Genomic DNA, 21,147 nt, shown 5'->3' with positions numbered 1-21,147 from the left:
TGATGGATTTGATGTGAACAGACAATACATGATTCAATGAGAAGACATGATCTTGCTGTGGCAAACCTTTACCAGACGAGGGCAGTCTTTAACAACAGTATCTTGTCACTAGATGGGATAAAGAACTTCGGCTCTTTATATGAATGGACAGATTCTGATTTGTTTGGGGGAAATACAAAATACTTTTTGCATAGAAAAAACATTCTATGATTTTGAGTGGTTTTCCATGTTTTTGGCATTTACGAGTTGATTAGATTTTCCTCTTCACTTACCAACCTCACCTTAAGTGTGTGTGTGTGTGTGTGTGTGTAATACTTTCTTATAGTGAACAAAACTTTAGAAAAGACTGCTCCTATTGAGACACTGTCGCCACTTTTCAAGCTACAACCTTGTAATTCTGTTTTTCTCTCAGGTTGTTGTTTCTGCAAGGACAAAAGAAACAATACTTCTGAGAAAGACTTCCTGGTGGTGGTAAAATATTAACTATTGGTTTTAAACAGCCCTCTAACATTTGAAATGATTCAGACTTAGGATAACTCTTTCAGGTGAACTAGAGACTGCTCTTTTGTTATAGGTTCTTCTCTCTGTAATTACATCTGTACAGATTGAGAAATGCTTTTAAATGTGTTTGTGTGTTTGAGGCGGACAGCCCGACTGGAGCTGCAGGCTGAACCAGTTTCTACAGAGCCGTTCAGCTAGCTCTCCTACTCTTAAAAGTAGACAATGTTTGCATGAAGCCTGAGTGACAAACTATGAAGATGTCAAAAAGATAAGACTTTCTGGCCACACTAGATATTAGCCTGGGTTCAAGAAGAACACAGTCGCTTAACTTATTCAAAACTGGATGAAATGTCAAACAACATTGTAGGCTACCTGTCATTCAATGAGTACTAAGTACAGCATATAATCATGCTTAGATAGAGTGATGCAGCAATAAAATACCGGAAATGTCACGCATAAAGGTGTGGAGGGGTCACCACCATGACTGTTCAGACAACAGATATGTGTCTTACGAGCATGACTCATACCAGGAAGAACATTGATATTTTTCAAGGTTAATTGTAGTTTGTAGCTTTTTTTATACAATGCCATCGAAAACTCATTTTGTTGATTAAAATCCACAGTTCCTTAAATCCCAAAACTGGGAATGAAAAAAAAACTGCCTGTGTAAAACCTAGATTTAACACATTACCCATAAATAATATGCTTTCCAAGTCTACAGCCAACATCTCCATAATTCCCACTTTCACATACATGACATAAACATGTTAAGACAAGTAATTAAATTCACTCATGTGAAGCTCTATTCATTGCTCTTGAGGGATATTTTGCAACAAAAAGGACTGGTGGTGAGTAAAGAGGAACAGTGCTTTGAGTGTTTTCTTTAAAAAGTTAAAGAAAAAACTAAAATAATCTTTGTGATTATCCATTTTGTGTTTTCTGTGTCATCATCAGGTTTTGTAAGCCGTTTTATTTCTCGTGTCGTGCTGTGACTGCAGGCTGGGCTCTGTTGGATAAATCAGTGCCAGAGATTCAGACGCTCGTGCCTCTGATTGGCTGAGAGCTGCGCTCCAATCACTGCGCTGTAGTGATTCCTCTTACGCAGATCCGTAAAGTTACGGCTCAGTCAACACTCAAACAGGAAAAACACGGACTACTTATCACTACTGAGCAGATTTACATGTTCCACTTTTAACAAAGAAAAAAAACGCTTCATTTGGTTTAACTCAACTTTACTCATGAATGGACTACCTTGGATTTAAACGACTGGAGACGATTTTTGACATGAAAGGGACACACCTCTTTCTATAAATTAGATTGTTAATGATTTAAACGTCACCTGCTTGGGAATTTGATCGAGGATGGCCGCCGACCCTCTCATGAGGAAGGTGCAACAGGTGCTATGGGTCTTGCTGCTGTGTGCTCTGCAGCTCTGCAGCGCGCAGACACAAGGAGGTGGGCTTAAACTCACTCACACACTTTTTTACACACTCTTCTGTCCATGATCACGTTTTACACTTAAATAACACAGAAAATCCACCAACACTTGCGGTGTGGTTTTGGCAAATCCCAGTGAATACCTGGATTACAGTTTCTCATGTACACCGCGCTCTGATGTGCTCGTCTTTCTCCTCCTCCTACTCAAACACACAAACCTGTTCCGCACACTTAAAACTAGTTTGCTGTTAGTCACCTGTACCTCTCCCACGATCCAGTGTGTGTTTTATATCATGTTTTCTCTGTTGTTCCAAAGTTTTGCGAAATTGTGACACAGGAGAATCTTTCAACCCACCAAAAAATATGGTTACCCCTGCTAGGTTAAAATGATGATGATGATGATGATGATAATGATGATGATTAGTATTCTTTTATTATTAAAATAAACAAATTGGGCTTCATATAGTCATAAAGACAAAAATATCTTATCAACTTATTTTACTTTTTGAGGAGCAGAATGATAGCTTGTTTGAAGTTATTCAACGTGTTTCTCCTTTTTGTGAAGGAAAATAATAGCAAATTGTAGAATAGATTGAGAATCAGAATCAGTTTTGGTGGCCAGGTACACTCACCCACAAGAAATTTGACTTTGGCAAACTGTGCTCTCTAGGTACAAAACATAAAACATTAAATATCAACAATAAACAAAATAAGCCTAATATGTACATGGCTGAATGAGAAAGTAGTGCAGGGGTGAGGAGTGCAAACATGCTAAGTTAACATTACTGAATAATAAATTTTGTAATTATATAACAGAGAGGTTAATTTAAAGCTGATTCTGATAACACACAGGAAATTGGGAAGAAAGAAAGACTTTTATTTTGAAGCCTGAACTATATGACCAAATAATTAAAACAGTTTAAATTTGAATCCAAAAGGAAACTGGACTTAGTTGAAGTTCACTTCAGACTGAAGAAGTGTATCAGTTGAACCTTCTTTTGAAACATTTATAAACATCACCTGTATGAATGAGAACTTTCATACACACATTATTTAAAATGTGAGTAGATGAAAACATTTAATAAACCTATTCATGTTACTTCATATAAAAGTTCTAGAGCCTCTAAAATATATTGAACAGAACAAAGTGCAATATGTCCCATTCAAGTACAACATACCACAAAATAGAAAAAAAAATAAATAGTAAAATAGGTCAGATGTTTACTTCTTTAGTACAGAACTCGGTAAAATAAACATTATTGCTTTCACCAACTGGGAGTTGTAATATGTTTACGACAGAGAGAGCTGTTGTGATTTGAATTGGGAGACTTTGTAAACTTTGACCTTGGGCTCTTGTTGATGTCACCTGGGTGTTAGTGAGTCAGGTGGTTTTCTGAGTTTGAAGAACAACAACATACTGTCATCAGTGATTGGGCAGCTGGTGCTCAGGTGACCTCTGTTACCAGGAGTAAATACTAAAACTACACTATGAAAAATGCAGTTTGATCACATGAGATTGTTTTGAAGGGACTGGCTCCTCAATGTAATGTGATAGTCAACATTTGAAATACACCAAGCCATGTGAACTTAATGTGTACATATAGTGTTTTATTAGGGATCACTTATTGCATTGATGTAAACACATGAGATTGAAACATGTGTCTGCTCACAATTATTTCGACTGACTAGGTCCTTTGACGGTATTAGTCATTGTGTCTTTCCTCTTTATTTTTAAGCCAGTTGTTGGAAAGGAATTTGTTGTGCGATGTAACCTGGCTGTTGTGAAACATGTTTTTGTTTCTTGAAGTAGATAAAAAAAATGGGTCTATAAACTGACCGTTTTTAAAACATCAGTTGTAATATATATTAGGTCAGTCGTCCTTATATATTCTTGCAGCACAGTGTTGCTTTACACATTGTGTGTTTGTAAATCAAAAGTGGTGCAGATACTACACAGATATTCACACTAAGACTAAGGAACCTTTTTCAATTGTGTATGTACTTTCCTGTATGTGTGACATCAAGATGTGCCAAAAAGCAAATATGCTGCAGCTCCTGTTGCCAAAGTATGATGTTGGGCAACTCTTAAAATGACATGGAAGGAGCACACCTGCACACGGGTAACAAGGGAGAAAAAAACCCAAGTTTTAATCTCTGTCTGTGAACCATTAATGCACCCTGAAATGAAATAGTTAATGTGCTCAGGTGTGTGTAAATGTGGGCTCACTCGTCAGGTATGCAGTAATCTCTGACCATCCTGTGCCAAGTTTCTGTTTACCTCAGTCATCGTCTCAACCGCTTTATTGAGCTTGTTTATCTCCTCCTCCCTCTTTTCTTTTCTTTTCTTTTCTTTTCTCTCCCTCAATGAAACCGTGGTAACTGTCGAATGAAAATAAGAGCTGAACCTGATATGTGTTGTGTTTTTATCATGTGTTTTCCTTTAGTGCAGAGGACAATGACACCATTCTGCTATGAGTTAATTTGCAGTTAGTTAGATGCATTAGGTAGGAATGCCAACATGATAAGGAGCTTTAACAAACACACACACACACACACACACACACACACACACACACACACACACACACATAGGGTATAGCCTCGGTGCAGACACATCTTGATGCACTAAAACATGTGTTTAGCGCTCTTTCAAAATGGGCCATTGTGTGCATTTCTGTGTTTTTTTTTTAATCATCCATCTGCCAACACTGAACGTCCTCCTTTGACAGAGAAAACCCACTCAGCCTGTTCAGATTCTCAGCTTCCACAGCTGCAGCTTGTGCATTGTATGTGAAGCTCAAATACCATTTTGTCATATATTGTATGTGTACACAGTACACCCATTTGTCCCCTCTTCAGTAGGTGGTGCTTGTACTGTATGCATAGTGTTGATACAGCAGCATGTGGAAGGTTCTTGAAGGTATACGTGCAAAGATATTTGCAAGTATTTCCCAACAGACATTTGTATATGTGCGTGCAGAGTCAACAACTTAAGTCATCCACTGATAGCACTGTGCTTCTCATAACTGGTGGAGCAGGGAAAGAGGTTCGCCCTTAAGTAGCTCATAAACTGATAGTGTTTCTTTTAAATGGCTTTAACTTTTTCTAAAAAGCAAAGAAAGACAGAACTCAATGACAAAACTCTGTACTGTAGTGATTACTGTGTCACATGGAGTATGCAGATATCTCACAGCTAGTGTCATGCAATGGTTAAAAGAACAAAACATTAAGCAAATTGATGGAAAATATCTGCAAAGCCACCCTTATCACAGTGGAGTATTTTCATGCGCTTGGGCCTGGAGTAGTAACTTTAAACTCTTCCCTGGGTGTCCTGAGCCAAGAAACAGTGTTAGAGACCTTTAAGTGATATTTTATTTCTGTAGTTTCTTGCGGACAAAACAACCAAAATATGTCATGTTAATGGTAATCAGTAATTGACAGAGATGCGAGATGCGAGAGGCAAATTCAGTTATCCTCAGATAGGCCCAGATTAGTTGTTTCCCCTTGTTTAAAGTCTTTATGCTAAGCTAAGCTAGCCAATTTAACTTGTCGCTCTGTGAGTTTAACAAAGCGTTTATTTGTTTTTTCTTTAAAACTTTTACAACAAGGATCTAAAGACTCTTTGAATCTTGGACTAACCAGCTGATACACCTACACAACTTCATAATTCAGGATAGGTCTCTTGTGTTTTTGGCAGCCATATTTAAATGATTAATAAAAGCTCTCAGGTCCAAAAAGTGCAGGTTGTTCTTCCTTTTCTTGCAGAATAAATCATTAGGCCATGTCATCTATTGTCTTTTAAAGTCCATGACTACAAATTAAACAAAGCTTCTGTTAATATATTAGGTCTTTTTATGACCAGATAACCCTGATGACAGCACCTGGTCACATATCTCAGTAATAACATGGAACACCCTCCATTCTCCAGTCCAGTAAAGCTTTCTATCAGAAACACAATAAAACTGCTTGGCTATCCTTCAACCCATCTCTGTAAAAAGACAGTCTTAATTACTCAAACTTTTCAATTTTATAATTTTGTTGCAATAAATGAACTATGTCATTTGTTTTGGCAAACAAATTTTAGAATATGACATTATCACATCAAATAATCAAATGGCTTACTACTGAAATACAGGATATATAAAAATAGGAGAACACTGCTGGAAGGAAGTGAGAAAGTGGATTTGAAAGAGTAAAGTTCAATATTTGGCTGGCAGGGAATGAGTGATGTCTTTGTGTGTAGATAAGCAGTTCATGGTCAAAAGTATGTGGACGATGAAAAAAAACAGATTTTCACATAATTTAGAGAAGGGTCACTTTAAACTCCTATACACTATTTGGATTTGAAATCATCCAAAAAAACATCTGCCTCAATATTGTTCACCTTTGTTTTATGATCATCATCATTGAAAATATCACTTTGAGTCAAGCTTTTGGATTCCTTTAGAACTGAGGTGCACATCATGCACGTAAGATAACTGTTTATATTTTTGAATGCAGGTTTGATTACTTTCTTACATTGAGGAAATCAGTGTTGTTAACTTCCCTGCCCTGTCCTCTATTTTTCGCTGATTCTCCTCTCCTGTCTGACATTTGAATAGCAAATCAGCTTTCAAGCAACGCTGAACAGCTGAACTCCCACACATGATAAACAAGGCCTTGTATGTTTGTCTCAGTGAGGGACATGCTCCATACACAACACAAGGCTTGTTTCACTCTGTTACAGTGCATTCTTTCATATTGCGGAGCAGAATACAACCGCTTCTATTGAGTAGAACAAAACACTCTTTATAAGCGATACCTCATAAATGACATTATAAATCTGAAGGAGCAAAATAAATGTATATATAATTGAAGTATGACAGATTAAAGTGGTATTAAAATAATGACTAGACAGGTAAAGACAGACAGTTAAAGGATATACTGTAGCTGACAAAATGTACTATATAAATTAATCACATTCAGACAATTAAATTAAGCAACATGTTGGTGTTGCTGCCTGCTTCTTTGCCATTCCAAATATCATTTTAAGAAATGACCAGTTTAATATGTTTAGTCACCTTAAGCCCTTAGCTGTTGCTATGGACACAACTCTAATTGAATATTCCAAAGGACTATTTGTTTAGTGGAAGAAATTAATCATTATTAAATCAACCTCTGCGGAAACATCCTCACTATATATTCTCTGAGAAATCCATATTCTGCATACTTGAAATGAGAAATGTAATTTTCTGTAAATTGTTTCAAGGTAAGTCAATGACAAGTATTTGAGGAGAAAACATCCAATCCCCCTTTTCACCACAACAGCACTCTGTACTGGTCTTGTATCTGAGTTGAAAAATGATTGCATGCTGAGCCTCCTTTCCGAGAAGACCTGTGATGTGACAAAAGTTAGACCACATTCTCAGGTCCCCCTTTTAAAAAATGGGAACCACAACACTGGTCTGCCATTCCACAGGCACTATACAAGACCTCCTTGGTTGAGGAGTGTCAGCCAAGACCACATGTTCAGAGCCTGTAGCATCACAAAATGAACTATTCATAGTCATAAATCATAAACAACAATGCGATCAAAAATGACAACACAAGTTGAAACATTTACAGTCGGATATGAACTCATTGAAGGTCCTTTCCCATAGACTCTCCGAACAGAGTTGTCCTCTCTCTTTACTGAAGTTTGCAGGGAAGTGATCCTCTGATTCCTCACGGGAAACTCTGCCACCCTCAGTTGGTGGCTCCCCTTTGAGCCCCAGGTGTGCCTCCAGAGGCTGCACTGGTTTCTCTCTTCTCTGTTTCACAGGAGTTCTATAGAAAACAATACAAGTGTTTTAGTTCAACTTTCGCCCCTCAAATTTTTCATTATTATCAATTACAGTTACCGTTTTACTCTCTCTGTTATTACTCTGATTTCTCTGATGTTCTTCTTTTCTTTTCTTTTTTTACAAACATTACATAAACTTGATGCCGTCTTTGTCATGGACAGCTGCAGATGATGTGATGTGTGAGTGAGCATTAACTGCAGGAAGACCATGAAAATAGGATCACTACAAAAAAAAACATCACCATCATGCAGTTGAACCATGTTTTATGGATTTTGTCTTCGTTAAGAAGAACAACTAAATACACAGGCGTGTTCTTTTTAATCCAAACATATTGATATTAAAGACATTCATTAATAACATTTTCTATTTTTTAAAATCTTTTTAGTGGTTGTTTGCTCTGGCACTCAGAATGGTCTGAGCACAACTGGAAACTCGGAGATCCAGTACAATCTGATGAAGAATCTATACAACGGCTGTGAAATTGTGATGGGAAATCTTGAGATAACCATGGCGGAGCACACCAGAGACTTCTCCTTCTTACAGGTGAGACTTTAAATACAAATTAAGGCACAAGAACACAAGGGTGCATCAACATAAGAGTGGGGCTTAGATGGGATAGGCTTCCACTACAATTTGATAAGCCAAACCTTGATTTAATGTGCTGTGCTTCAACAGGATGCTATAGCTCTGAATCCTCAAAAAATTAAGCATTGGAGATACATGCTGCCACTCTGTTTTTTTGATTGAAAAGATATACACTCAGAAACATCTATTAAATACTTGATGATAAGAGGTGATAATGTGTATGATAATTAGAGAAAAAGTAATGCTTTTTTGAATAAAGATGCAGTGCCCCAGTTGGGCCACCCCAGTCAAAAAGCCTGGACACGCCCTGCCAGAACAACAAAAAATTAGGATAACATACTAGTTGTTTTTTTTTCCCAGGACAACTTATGTGTCACAGTTAAATTCTTCATGAGAACCAGTCTAGACAAGGTCTGAGATCATCATCACCATCTAGATGGCACAACCAAAACAAGCTGTTTGTCACTGTCTGTAGTTGGTGATGTCTGTCTCTTAAGCACAATGATCTCAATAATGCCCCCTTCAATATATTTAATATCAATCACTGCACTACAGTAATGATGACTAAAAACACAAGCAAAACATTTAAGATGATGACTCTGAGATCGTCCCGGAGACTCATTTCATTTTCTTGACAGCTGTTTTCAATTTATTTATTCCACTTTATGATTTGATCCCTGCAGTCCATCAGGGAAGTGACTGGTTACATCCTGTTGGCTCTCAACGAGTTTAGCCAAGTTCCTTTGGACCACCTGCGGGTCATCAGGGGCACCACTCTGTACGAGAACCAGTATGCTTTGGCTGTCATGGTAAACTACCAGAAGGATGGGCAGCATGGCCTACAGGAACTGGGCCTAAATCACCTTACAGGTAACACAGGAAGTCTCAGTTAGTGTATTTAAAGAGTGGGAGGTTGGAGGAAATCAGATAAGGATGGGATACTTGTTGCAGCTTCTACTCTCAGAGAGCAGCCACACCTGTAGGATACCTGTTGTCAGAGAGCAGTGGTGTGAGGTTCCAGGAATGTCTCATGTAACTGTCACTGTAACACTAGCTCCAGCACATTATACTGTATGTGCCGTAGTAAAAAGTGAATGTTAGCGTTTGATAACGTGAGTCATGGGCATGTTCGGGCACGCCTTTGCTTATTCTGTTTCACCATTTAAACATATGTTTGCCACCCACAGAAATACTGGAGGGAGGGGTCAAGATCATCCGGAATAAGTACCTGAGCTACGCCCCTCAGGTAAACTGGCTGGACATAGTCAAAGATGGAACAGCTCCTATTATGATCGAGGACAACGGTCCTGATGGTATGTGGAAAAATGATGGCCTTCAAAAGCCTTCAATTCTTAAGTCAGAACATTCTTTAATTGATGATGATAAAATTACATCTTAGAGCCTTGTGATGAAGCATGTGGATACCTTTCGTGTTGGGGACCAGGAAATGACACCTGCCAGATCTGTGAGTTATTAATTGAATTTATTGTTACAAAAAACAACAAGAAAGTGCAGTTTGAACTGTCAAAGCAAAAAAAAATAATTGTGCTGTAAGTAGAGATTAAAAACAAATCAGCCATTAGCCATACATCCCACCCCTTCCTGTGCAGGAGTCTTACCTATTTCCACTTCACGCAGATGTCATTATTACACCCAGGGCCCACGTTGTTTAAATCGTAAACGGACTTGTCAACCCATCAGCACCCGGGGGTGTGTTTGTTTTAGGATGAGGCGTGGTTAGGTACAAAGGTGGCATCTTTCTTTCTTGAGGACGCAGAAAATGACTGCACCTTAGACTATCTAAAGCCTAGTCTAAAGCCTGTAGCACATTTTGTTGCTGCTACTTAGAGGATGTGTTAGCCCCACGCATGTAGTTCTTGAAGCAGGCGGCCTAGGTTAAATCAGCCCTGTGGCTCATTTCCTGTATTATTCCACAGTCTCCATCTCCCCTCCTTTGTCCTATCTCTAAATAAAGGCATATAAAAAAATCTTTAAAAAAAAAATCTAATCAAATATGAGTTTTCAATGGAATAGAGGGATGGGAGGTCTCCTCTGTTGACACTCACTCCAATCTGTGTTCTGTCTAACAGAGGAAGAAGCAAACATGCCCTCATGCAACAGAAAGTTGGATTTATATTAATACTTTTACATATACTTCTACATAACTATAAGTGCAACCAACAATAAAGCCCCCAGATATTAATACAGACTGCACATAGTCCATTCAGACCCATAGAGAACATAGCCATGGATTCTCACAGAGAAATAATTAAATGTTTACAACCTTTATTTGACGTTTAACATACAGAACATTAGTCAACATATCCTCGATCCTGTCTGATTGTCTGGAGATTTTACTAATGACTGAGGATTTGCATGTGTGACTTATGCCACTAAATCGCTTAAACTGAGTAGCATAATAGTTTTAGATAAATTCATCACAAAAATGTAAATTATTTTTTTTCATTACAAGGCTCAGAACTGTAGATTTTTGTTCTGCTTAACAATGGTAACAGTCCTCTATCAGTGTTTCCAATATGATCAGTATTTAATATTTGGTAATATAAAGTCTGTTCTCATCATAGAAAACTGATGTGCCATTTTTAGCTGAAAAAGTATTTGGATGTTGTATTCATAGGTTTGAGAGTACAATGAAATTATTTACAATAAAGGACAGAGTTTCATATCATTTTTGAAAGTGCTGCTGTGATAGACTCTTAAACTAACATAGCCTCATGTTTTTTTTCAGTGACGAAGACTGTGTGTGCCCCTCAGTGTAATGGCCGATGCTTTGGTAGAAGTCCAAGCGAGTGTTGTCACATTGAGTGTGCTGGAGGCTGCACTGGACCGCTGGATACAGACTGCTTTGTAAGCCTGCATTTCATTGTTCATGGACATTAACAATCAGAAAATATCTACAAACTGTGCTCCTAACCCTGCTGTGTATGACACAACCAGGCCTGCAGAAACTTCAACAACTCGGGGTCCTGCGTGCCTCTGTGTCCTCAGACACTTATCTACAACAAGCACACATTCAAACTGGAGCCTAACCCCAATGCCAAGTACCAGTACGGCTCCATCTGTGTGGCCCAGTGCCCCAGTGAGTCCCCACAAACACTCAAATTGCCTCATACACACTACAATATTCACAGAGTAGCCCTGCTTTGAAGATGCTTTTCTATGTTTCAGCAAACTTTGTTGTGGACGGAAGCTCATGTGTGAGCAGCTGCCCCGCTGATAAGATGGAGGTGGAGAAATATGGAGTAAAACGATGTGAACCGTGTGGAGGTCTCTGTCCAAAAGGTATTTCCACAACTCAACGATTCATTTAGCAGATTCTCTTGTCCAAAGCGAGGTTCATCTGAGAGTAAATGACGAGCAAGCGTCTTGGAGTAAACAGCATTAGAAAGAGCAAACAAACAGCTTTAATCCGATAGATACAGGTGCTGACAGAGGCAAAGCACACTTTATTTTTAAATTATCATCATCATGATCACAAACAAGTTCACAGCTTCTTATGAAAATTCTAATCAACGTCAACACCCTGTTCAATATGTGATTAATAAACAGAAGATTTTACTACTGCTGGACAAATGATTCAGGACATTTGTTTATTAACAGTGTTAAAAAAATGTTTACACAAAGGAATAGTGATTGCAAGAAAAAGGGAAAGTTGTGCATTTTAAGGTTTCTTTATTCTTTTAATGTGAAAGAAGTATCAGTCGTGCATATTTTGTACTTTTATTTCTAATTCATTAAGAAAGCAGCATAATGATTAGCTGGCTGATTTGGAGCTGATTTATGTACTGTATTTAATTGTTGTCTTCGTTCTTCATATGTTCAGTTTATTAAATCTTAATATGCATGATTACTTTATCTGCCCTTTAAATGAATCAAAGTTACCCTTTATTTGTCCCCAAAGCGTGCATTGGCACAGGAAGTCCGACCAGACAGACCGTTGATGCCTTAAACATCGACAGCTTTATAAACTGCACCAAGATTCAGGGAAATCTGCACTTCCTGGTGACTGGGATTAAAGGGTAAACACAATTCTATTATTTCATTTTGCCATTAGCTTTACAGTTTAAAGATATACTATAGCTGAAGGAAGTGTTTCATGTGTGTTTCATGGAAACTGTTTTTGCTCTGTTCAAAGCGATGAATACAACGATGTACCAGCTCTCGATCCTGAGAAACTGAAAATATTCAACACTGTGAGGGAGATTACAGGTGTGTGTTTGTATGTTTGTGTTGTTATGTCACAGTGTTTGCAGTGTGTTTCAGGCATATGAAACACAATGTCTCTCTTTTCAGACATCCTCAGTATTCAGTCGTGGCCAAAAACCATGTCCGACCTGTCAGTCTTCTCCAACCTTCAAACAATTGAGGGCAGAACGCCTTACAAGTGAGCAGGGTTTTTTTGTTTTTTTTTAATTACCTCTGTGGTTGTGACACTGTTTCTGTTGTAGTCAACGAGTGTCATTTTACTATCATGTTGTCAACACTTATTTAACCCTCAGTGGCATGAATCTGATTGTGTTTTTGTATTTTATCTCCTTCTGTCCTTGTTGTACTTTATTTTTACTGTGTTTAGAGGAGTGAGCGCTAGAAGGTAAAGTAATGTTTTTAAATGGTGGCCTGTATCCGACTCACTCTCCTTACAACGTCTATAATTATGCCTCTTGATTTGGGATTCATATTCTGCATTATTCACAAAGGGTCTACTGGGGGCTTAGATGTTTGACTGAAGTGGTGGTGGGCAATGCTATAATCATTGTGGGCTTCTTGCATGTCATTTCGGGTGAAAAATTATTTAATTTGCCTGAAATTTATTGCATTCTCTTGGTGTGGTTAGAATGTAGGAAACAGTGAATCACATAAGGTTTAACATCTCATGAACAACTGAATTTCTTATTGTTGAACTCAAACACTGTCAATGAGATTAATTAGCTTGATACGATTCAACCTTATTCAGACTTTTAATTTGTTTTTGCTGAGCCTCCCTGACAGCAAAACAAGAAGAAGTTCAAAGATCATGCTCTTATTTTTTGTTGTACTTATGTGAATGAAATCAAAACAACTCGATGCATCAACTTGTATATAAATGTATCACCAAAGAAAATTAAAATGGTCTGTCCATGAACATCTAAACTGATAATCTAACAAGGTGAATGTAACCCTAAAGTAATCGTATCTTGTTTCAGTTGAGCAATCCTGCAAACATTTTGAATGAGTCATGCACTAGTTAAGCATTAGCTTATTGAAGTGAATTATTTGTACTAAGTCCAGTCCAGAATGTTTAGTGCACAATGAAATGTGGTTTCTCTGATTTGAAATGCAGACAACAAAACTCAGATTGTCAAACATTTGAAATTAAAAGGACTTCAAACTTCACAAATTTAGATGTTTTCAATGAGAAGCACGGATAAAATTCAAATTCGCATTAGGAATTGGCAACCATTCAGTTCTTTAATGAAAATTATCCATTGCTCATTTCAGAGGCTACTCTCTCCTGGTGATGAAGATCCCCTCTCTGACCTCACTGGGGTTGCGCTCCTTGAAAAGAATTAAAGACGGCGGTGTCTCCATCACAGGAAACAAGAAACTCTGCTACCATGACACTGTCAACTGGACACGCATTTTGAACAGCAGCTCCAATTCACAACCACGCCAGAAGCACATCAACATCAAGGATAACAGGCCAAGAAACCTATGTGGTGAGTGAGGGAGGCTCAGTTTTAACCATCTAACATTGTCAGCATCAATGTTGATACAGTCAGGTTTTGTTCTCATGTTTTTTAGTTGATGAAGGTCGCGTGTGCGATCCCCTATGCTCGTCTAATGGCTGCTGGGGTCCAGGTCCAAACCAGTGTGTGTCCTGTAAGAAATACAGCAGGGGGGGAACATGTGTACCAGACTGCATGTTCTTAACTGGGTCAGTGTCCACAAATCAACTCATTAACATGAATACATGTATGCCTGAATCTGAGTAATATTGGCTGTGGCCAAGCTGTCCCAAGTATTTAAATGTTATCAACATTCTTTGAAAAAGTTTCTTTTTTTCCCTCAAATGCAGTGAGAGACGAGAATTTGCTTCTCAGTCAGGGGAGTGTATGCCCTGCCACCCTGAGTGTAAGGTCCAAAAGGGGAAGCAGACCTGCACCGGCCCAGTATGACTCTCTCTTATCTTTATGTCCTCCTTTATCTTTGGGTTTGTTGCTGCCACCTACTGGTAGGCTACCACGAGTAGATCTAGTCCTACTCCATGTTGCCATGTATCAAAACCATTTTTTGCCATTTGTCCTGCAACACCTTATACACCACACTAAAGGTATGGTGCCTTGAGGATTAATTTTAACAAGTTTTCATCTGTCGCTACCATCAAGACAAAATGTTACCAAAAGTTAGTTTTTTTGCTATATACCTTCACAATAATAGAATCATACCAACATGTTACCTGACAATAAAGCTAACCCTAAATGCAACATTATTTGTCTTTGTTGCTTCTGTCTGCTTACTTAAATGTCTCTTTCTCTTTAAAGGGAGCAGATCAGTGTGTGGCATGTGCAAGGCTGCAGGACGGTCCACACTGTGTCCCCTTCTGCCCTGAGGGCGTCATGGGTGGAGAGGAAGTCATCTTTAAGTACCCAAACAAGCAAGGCAGATGTGAACCATGCCACAACAACTGTACCCAAGGGTGAGGATAATGTCGAGTTCACTCTACTCTCGCAGCAATCATCAGAGGTTTCATTTTTATTCCAAGTTAATCCATTACCTGTGTTTTATCTTTAGGTGCAACGGCCCACGAATTGGAGACTGTGTTAGGCCACCCCGCGACAATTCTGGGTAAGATTCTCAGCAGAATGTCAAAAGTTTTAGAAAGTTTCAAAATATTTGTCTAAAGCCAAGTATTTTGTTCGTGCAATTCTGTGAAAGGGGAGGTGATCTTTGCAGATGCTTGGTGTTTAAAACTATACTAAGTAGTGATATACTATCTGTCATGAAGAAAACAATCAACAAATTCAGCTTGTGCAACAAAGCCTTAGACAAGAGAATAGCTGTGAAATATTGAGTTCATTAACTTACTTTTGCTCCAATAATATGACACCTTTTCTTCTTTATCAGACAATCAACCACTGCCATTGTACTTGGAGTGATTGCCCTTCTCTTCGCATCATTCTCTGCTTTCGTGCTGACTGTTCTGTACCGCCGAGGTCTCGCCATCCGTCGTAAGAGAGCGATGCGGAGATACATGGAGAGTGGGGAGGTCAGTCAGAGTCTAGTGGCTTGATGATGTTGCGTTGCATCAGTTACATTGTTTAACACATACCGTTTGTGCCTTCAGAGATTTGAGCCTATTGATCCTGGGGAGAAAGGAACTAATATCCATGTTCGGATCCTGAAGCCCACGGAGCTGCGTAAGATCAAGCTTCTGGGTAATGGAGTGTTTGGACAAGTCCACAAGGTAAGTGGGACTGTGACAGATCGGCCTAAATCATAATAATCCTTTCCATGCAAGTTGAACATTCAATTTACAAGCTATGAATCTATTATGTACCTCACAGGGCATTTGGATCCCCGAGGGTGATACAGTGAAGCTTCCTGTGGCCATAAAAACGGTTCATGATCGCTCAGGACGACAGACCTTCCATGAGCTGACAGATGTAAGAAAAAGTTATTTAAAGAAAAGGATCCTCGCATACCAAACACCAACAACATGATGGTCCTTTTGAAAATCGAACGAGTTCAGTCCATTTGGCAATTTAGCACTTCTTGCTGCTGCACTTAAACAACAACTCATTTTTTATTTGTCTGCTTACCTGTTGGCTGCCATTGTAAAAGCTGTGAATACAGCCTCATGACTAACTCTTAAGCCTCATAAAACATGTGATCGATGAAAACATGTTGTATTTCTTTGAGTCAATCCATGATAACATCATCCAAATGTTTGTTGCAGCACATGATGATGATAGGAAGTTTGGACCACGTGAACGTCGTCAGGATTCTGGGGATCTGTCCTGGTGCCAGCCTACAGCTTGTCTCACAGCTCAGCAGTCAGGGCTCGCTGCTGGAGCACGTCAAAAACTGCAAAAACAAGCTCAGCCCACAGAGACTCCTCAACTGGTGTGTTCAAATTGCAAAGGTAAAGAAACAGTCTGCATTATTGATTATTTCAAAAGTATTGTCACGTTAATGCATGACGCTGATAGCCCAAGCATTTTGTAAGCACTCTTTTTTTCTTATCAGGGTATGTATTACCTGGAAGAGAACAGGGTTGTCCACAGGAACCTGGCTGCCAGAAATGTCCTGTTGAAGAATAACTACACGGCACAGATCTCAGACTACGGCATTGCAGACCTACTTTACCCAGATGATAAGAAGTACTTTTACAATGAGATCAAGGTCCGTGAACTGGCAAAATGAGATATAACAAACAAATCAGTAAAGTGATCAAAGTTCAGTCGGATAACTTTTTTATGAATTTATTTGCAAACTGTCGGACATGGTCTTGATTGTTCACATTAAGTTACCATTTAACTAATCAGTAGGGTGTGATCTGTTTTCTCTAGGCTCCCATAAAATGGATGGCATTAGAAAGCGTCTTGTTCCGTAGATACACACATCAGAGTGATGTCTGGAGTTATGGTAAGTTTTAAACAGTTTTGCTGATGTGTGGATGTTTCAATTGTACTAAATGTGCTATTTCATCATTCATTCATATAAAACATGGATTTAGTCTCAGTGATGTCAAAAATTGATTGCTAAAGGGGACTTCTGAAACCCTTTGATGGTAGCCGCCATTTTGAAAATGCTGTCTTGACCTGTGTTAAAGGTCAGCACTCTGACATTGCATGTTTCCTTAATGTCTGATGATATATTAAGGTAATTTATGATTTAGTTCAATGGATATACACACATATATTACACATTGCCCCTTTAAGACTCCTGACAAACAGCTTCACCTAATCAGTCAGTCAATCAGTCAGATCAGCCTTATAACAAAAGACTCTTATCTTCCCTAAAATCTAAACAGATGAGTTGATAGAAATAATCACCAGTGTACATTGTGGACTGATATAATGAAGAAACTCATTTTGAGACCGAATTGATTTCTTAACCCAGACTGTAAACATGTTTATTTAAACATTGGACATTTAGAATGACTTGAGGAACTGCAGGTTTCAGGCACTAGCTTCATTTTCAACACCAAATATCCCTGCTTAAAGTTATTGTAAAACTAAATCTTTGTTACATAGGTGTAACCATCTGGGAGATGATGTCCTATGGGGCAGAGCCATATGCTGCAATGCGCCCAACAGAAGTTCCTGATCTGCTGGAAAAGGGCGAGCGACTCTCCCAGCCTCAAATTTGTACAATTGATGTCTACATGGTCATGGTCAAGTGTAAGTTCTGCCAAATGTTTCTCCTTTTCATCTCCTCTGGGCTACACAATAGCAGCAGGAAACAATAATACTTTCTAGCAATTGATGGTGATTTTGGCTTGACTGAATATACAACACCTTTTACACCACACTAAAGGTATGGTGCCTTGAGGATCAATTTTTCACAAGTTTTCATCTGTCGATACCATTTTTTTTGCTATATACCTTCACAATACTACCATCATACCAACATGTTACCTGAGAATAAAGCTAACCCTAAATGCAACATCATGTAAGTAAAAGTGTGATCAGCATTATACCAGCTCAGCATGGTAGTCTTTCTGAGCATATTTGTATGTTGATGTTTTGCATTTAGCACAAACAATAACTGATCAACTGATTTGGATTAATGGACATCATTTATGTATATTTAACTCTATTTGGATTGTGCAGTTATTTCAACAACTTGATGGAAAATATTGGCTTACTATGGTATGGCTCATATGTGCTCACTTCCAGGTTGGATGATAGATGAAAATGTCCGTCCGACATTCAAAGAGCTGGCAAATGAATTTACAAGAATGGCCAGAGATCCACCCCGCTACCTGGTAATCAAGGTATGTAAAGGCACATTATTTTCTTATTGTTTTACTAAAAATGGGCAAATACAAGATATAAATGTGAACCTTAAGTATAGCTTTAGATATGCTAACCATGTCTTATATCTGTACACCAGGAGGACTGCAGCCAGCAGGACTCCTCTCCAGATGAACTTGTCCAAAGGAGTGTAGACCTGGATGACCTTGGTGATGTAGACATGGAGCTGGTGGACCAGGATGGCGATGTGGTAGATGCCTTGAATCCAGCTCCCCACTATTTCCCTCAGTCCAGGAGTCTAAGCCGTCTCTCAAGGATGGACACTCACAGGGTAAAAGACAACAGGTTTTTTTATTTAGGAAAAGCCTTTTCTGTGACTTTCTAAATCTGACTTGAGTATTTTCTTGTACAGGTGGTTCTTGCACCATCAAACATTGCTGGATATCTGCCTATGGCCCCAGGTGTTGACGGCACAGAGCAGGTAGCTGAAACATGCATATTCTGTGTTTTTTTTAAATATGGGATGTCTATATCTATATACTATGTCTATCTATCTATGTCTATATACCGCTTTTCCAGTTATTGGTTTTGTTTTTTCTCGGGGATGGGGGCTGTCAAACTGTGGTAGGCTGTGTGAAACTGAAGAACATATTGACCTAAGATGGATCTGCATGTGTTTTCTTTTGCAGGCAATGTGGCAGTCTCGCTCTCGCCTTAACTCAGCCCGAACTGTGTCTGAAAGCTCAGAGGGCTGTGGCACAGCAGTGGAAATGGATTTGAGTGAAGACTTTTCTCTGGCAGGGAGCTTAAAAAGACATCGTCAGCGTGAGGACAGTGCTTACATGTCGCAGAGAGACAGCATGTCCGGTGGACCACCAGAGACTCCATCACCAGAGATTGAGGAGGAGGACCAGAATGGATATGTGCTTCCTGGAGACAGTCCAGAGAGAGGTGATAGCATCATTCAAATATGTATTGTCAAGTCATGTGACCATATAGCCTTTCCAAGCAAATTAATAATTACCTATAGACGCCAGATTGATGCTTAGTGTGTCAAAACAACATTTTCTGATCTGGATTGGTAATGATCATTTTTATTGCACTCTTAAGAAAGAAAATAGCCACGCCTTCTTCCAATTTTAAAACCTTTTCTTTTATTTCAGACGAGTCTGTACATCAAGATGAGATCTTATAATATCTTATAACTTCTTAAAAAAAGGATAGACACACAGTTGTATATTCACATCCTTTTAATTGATCAAATGAACTAGTAAAAGCAAAAGCATAAAACAAAGAGAGCTCTGACATCCAAATATGGTCTCATATTACTTGCCATGTTTTGAATTTTCTTTTTTTCTTTTTTCAGAAACACTACTTTTCTCATCTCTAGCAACTAATGGCAGGATAGGCAAATCCCGTTCCTCAGGCCTGTTGGATGACCCAGACGATGAAGAATATGAGTACATGAACAAGCAGATGTGTATAACACCTGTCTCGCCCAGGCACAACAGCCGCTGGATGAAGTCAAACAAGAAACGCACGTCCTCCTTGTCCTCACAAGCGACAGCATGCTCAGGTGATACCACACCATCTGTAGAGGCCAGGAGAGTTCACTCAGGGACCAATCAAAGCTCTGATTCAGAGCAGCAGGGACTGAATGAAGTTGAATATGAATACATGGACATACGGGGCAGTGAAAAAGATGACAGCCCTCCAGCACATGACCCTCCTCATCCTCCTTTAACCCCAGCCAGGACTGTCAGAGAAGCAGAAGAGGAAAAAGAGGAGGATGAATATGTGGAGGACAGTAATTATCATTATATGAACAGGCAGCCCAAGCTACGACAGGCTCTTCAAGACATGGAGGAGGTAAAGATGCAGGAGAGGGACGAGGGTGAGGCATACGAGTATGAGGACATGGACTGCTTTGCTGCCCTGCAGCTTGGAAATGATGTTGTGTACCAGAATATGCAGAGAGAAGCAGGAGAGGGAACAGAGTCACGTCAATCAGGGTTTGAACCCTATGTTAAAGTGCGAGCCGGAGTTGGGGTTGGAGAACCTGCAACTGGAGACAGATCGTTTGACAATCCAGACTACTGGCACAGCAGGATGTTCCTGAAGCCAAAAGCAGTGCCTACATGAAGAACATTTTAAATCTCAAACTCTTCTGAGCTGTATTCATGAAGGACCCATGATAAAATTAAGCCTATGACACATAAGAAAAAAACATATCGTTTGCCTTTATCACAGATGTATTGTTTACATGCTGACATTATGTTCGTGCGGGCATTTCCAGAAATAGTAGCACTGAGTGTTGAAAAACACAGACGGATAAAAGCCGACAACAAGCTAGATTCTTCTGTTTACATTTTTAATTGAACAAATGTATTTTTTTGAGAACAAATGTATGTTTGGATTGTGGACTTGTGTTGAGACCTTTTTAAATGATGATGTGAGAAATGTATCTTCTGAATAATAAAAATATTTTTTAATAGCTTCATCAGGCAGACTTTTTCTAATTTCATTTTGTCATTAACAAGAAGCTGAACGCTCTGGACCTTGCTGAAGCCTTTCAAGGGACCCAGGGACATTAAATATTAGAACAAAACATGTAGGCAATCACACAAACAAGACACAAATGAATCAATAGTAGAATAGAATGCCTTTATTGTCATTATGCAATTGCACAACAAAATTATTTGGCTTCTCCTTAAAGGGCAAAAAGTAAATAAGATTGTTTTTAAATGATAGCAGTGATTGCCCAGGATAACGTGATTCAACCAAGTCCATAAGTGAAGTTCAACAGGTGGGTTTTCAAGGTT

The 21,147-nt window shown here is 38.9% G+C and overlaps 1 protein-coding gene across 1 annotated transcript; it reads left to right on the top strand.

Annotated features, from left to right (window-relative positions):
• Positions 1 to 65: 65 nt before the first annotated feature.
• On the top strand, positions 66 to 20,825 carry erbb3a (erb-b2 receptor tyrosine kinase 3a). Its single transcript, XM_079342606.1, has 30 exons — positions 66 to 471; positions 1,456 to 1,956; positions 8,146 to 8,303; positions 9,029 to 9,215; positions 9,533 to 9,658; positions 9,745 to 9,810; positions 11,095 to 11,213; positions 11,304 to 11,445; positions 11,535 to 11,648; positions 12,268 to 12,385; positions 12,502 to 12,575; positions 12,660 to 12,750; positions 12,940 to 12,957; positions 13,845 to 14,062; positions 14,148 to 14,280; positions 14,422 to 14,515; positions 14,888 to 15,042; positions 15,138 to 15,191; positions 15,471 to 15,612; positions 15,691 to 15,810; positions 15,911 to 16,009; positions 16,303 to 16,488; positions 16,593 to 16,748; positions 16,916 to 16,991; positions 17,603 to 17,749; positions 18,248 to 18,345; positions 18,465 to 18,656; positions 18,738 to 18,806; positions 19,015 to 19,276; positions 19,692 to 20,825. Exons 2-30 carry the CDS (start codon positions 1,863 to 1,865, stop codon positions 20,465 to 20,467), a joined length of 4,284 nt encoding a protein of 1,427 aa, XP_079198732.1. The 5' UTR covers positions 66 to 471; positions 1,456 to 1,862; the 3' UTR covers positions 20,468 to 20,825.
• Positions 20,826 to 21,147: the final 322 nt, after the last annotated feature.

The sequence above is a fragment of the Symphodus melops genome, assembly GCF_947650265.1.
Source record: "Symphodus melops genome assembly, chromosome: 4".
Taxonomy (NCBI): Eukaryota; Metazoa; Chordata; class Actinopteri; order Labriformes; family Labridae; genus Symphodus; species Symphodus melops.
Note: the sequence above shows the minus strand (reverse complement) of the source record. Positions and strands in the feature narration are given on the sequence as shown.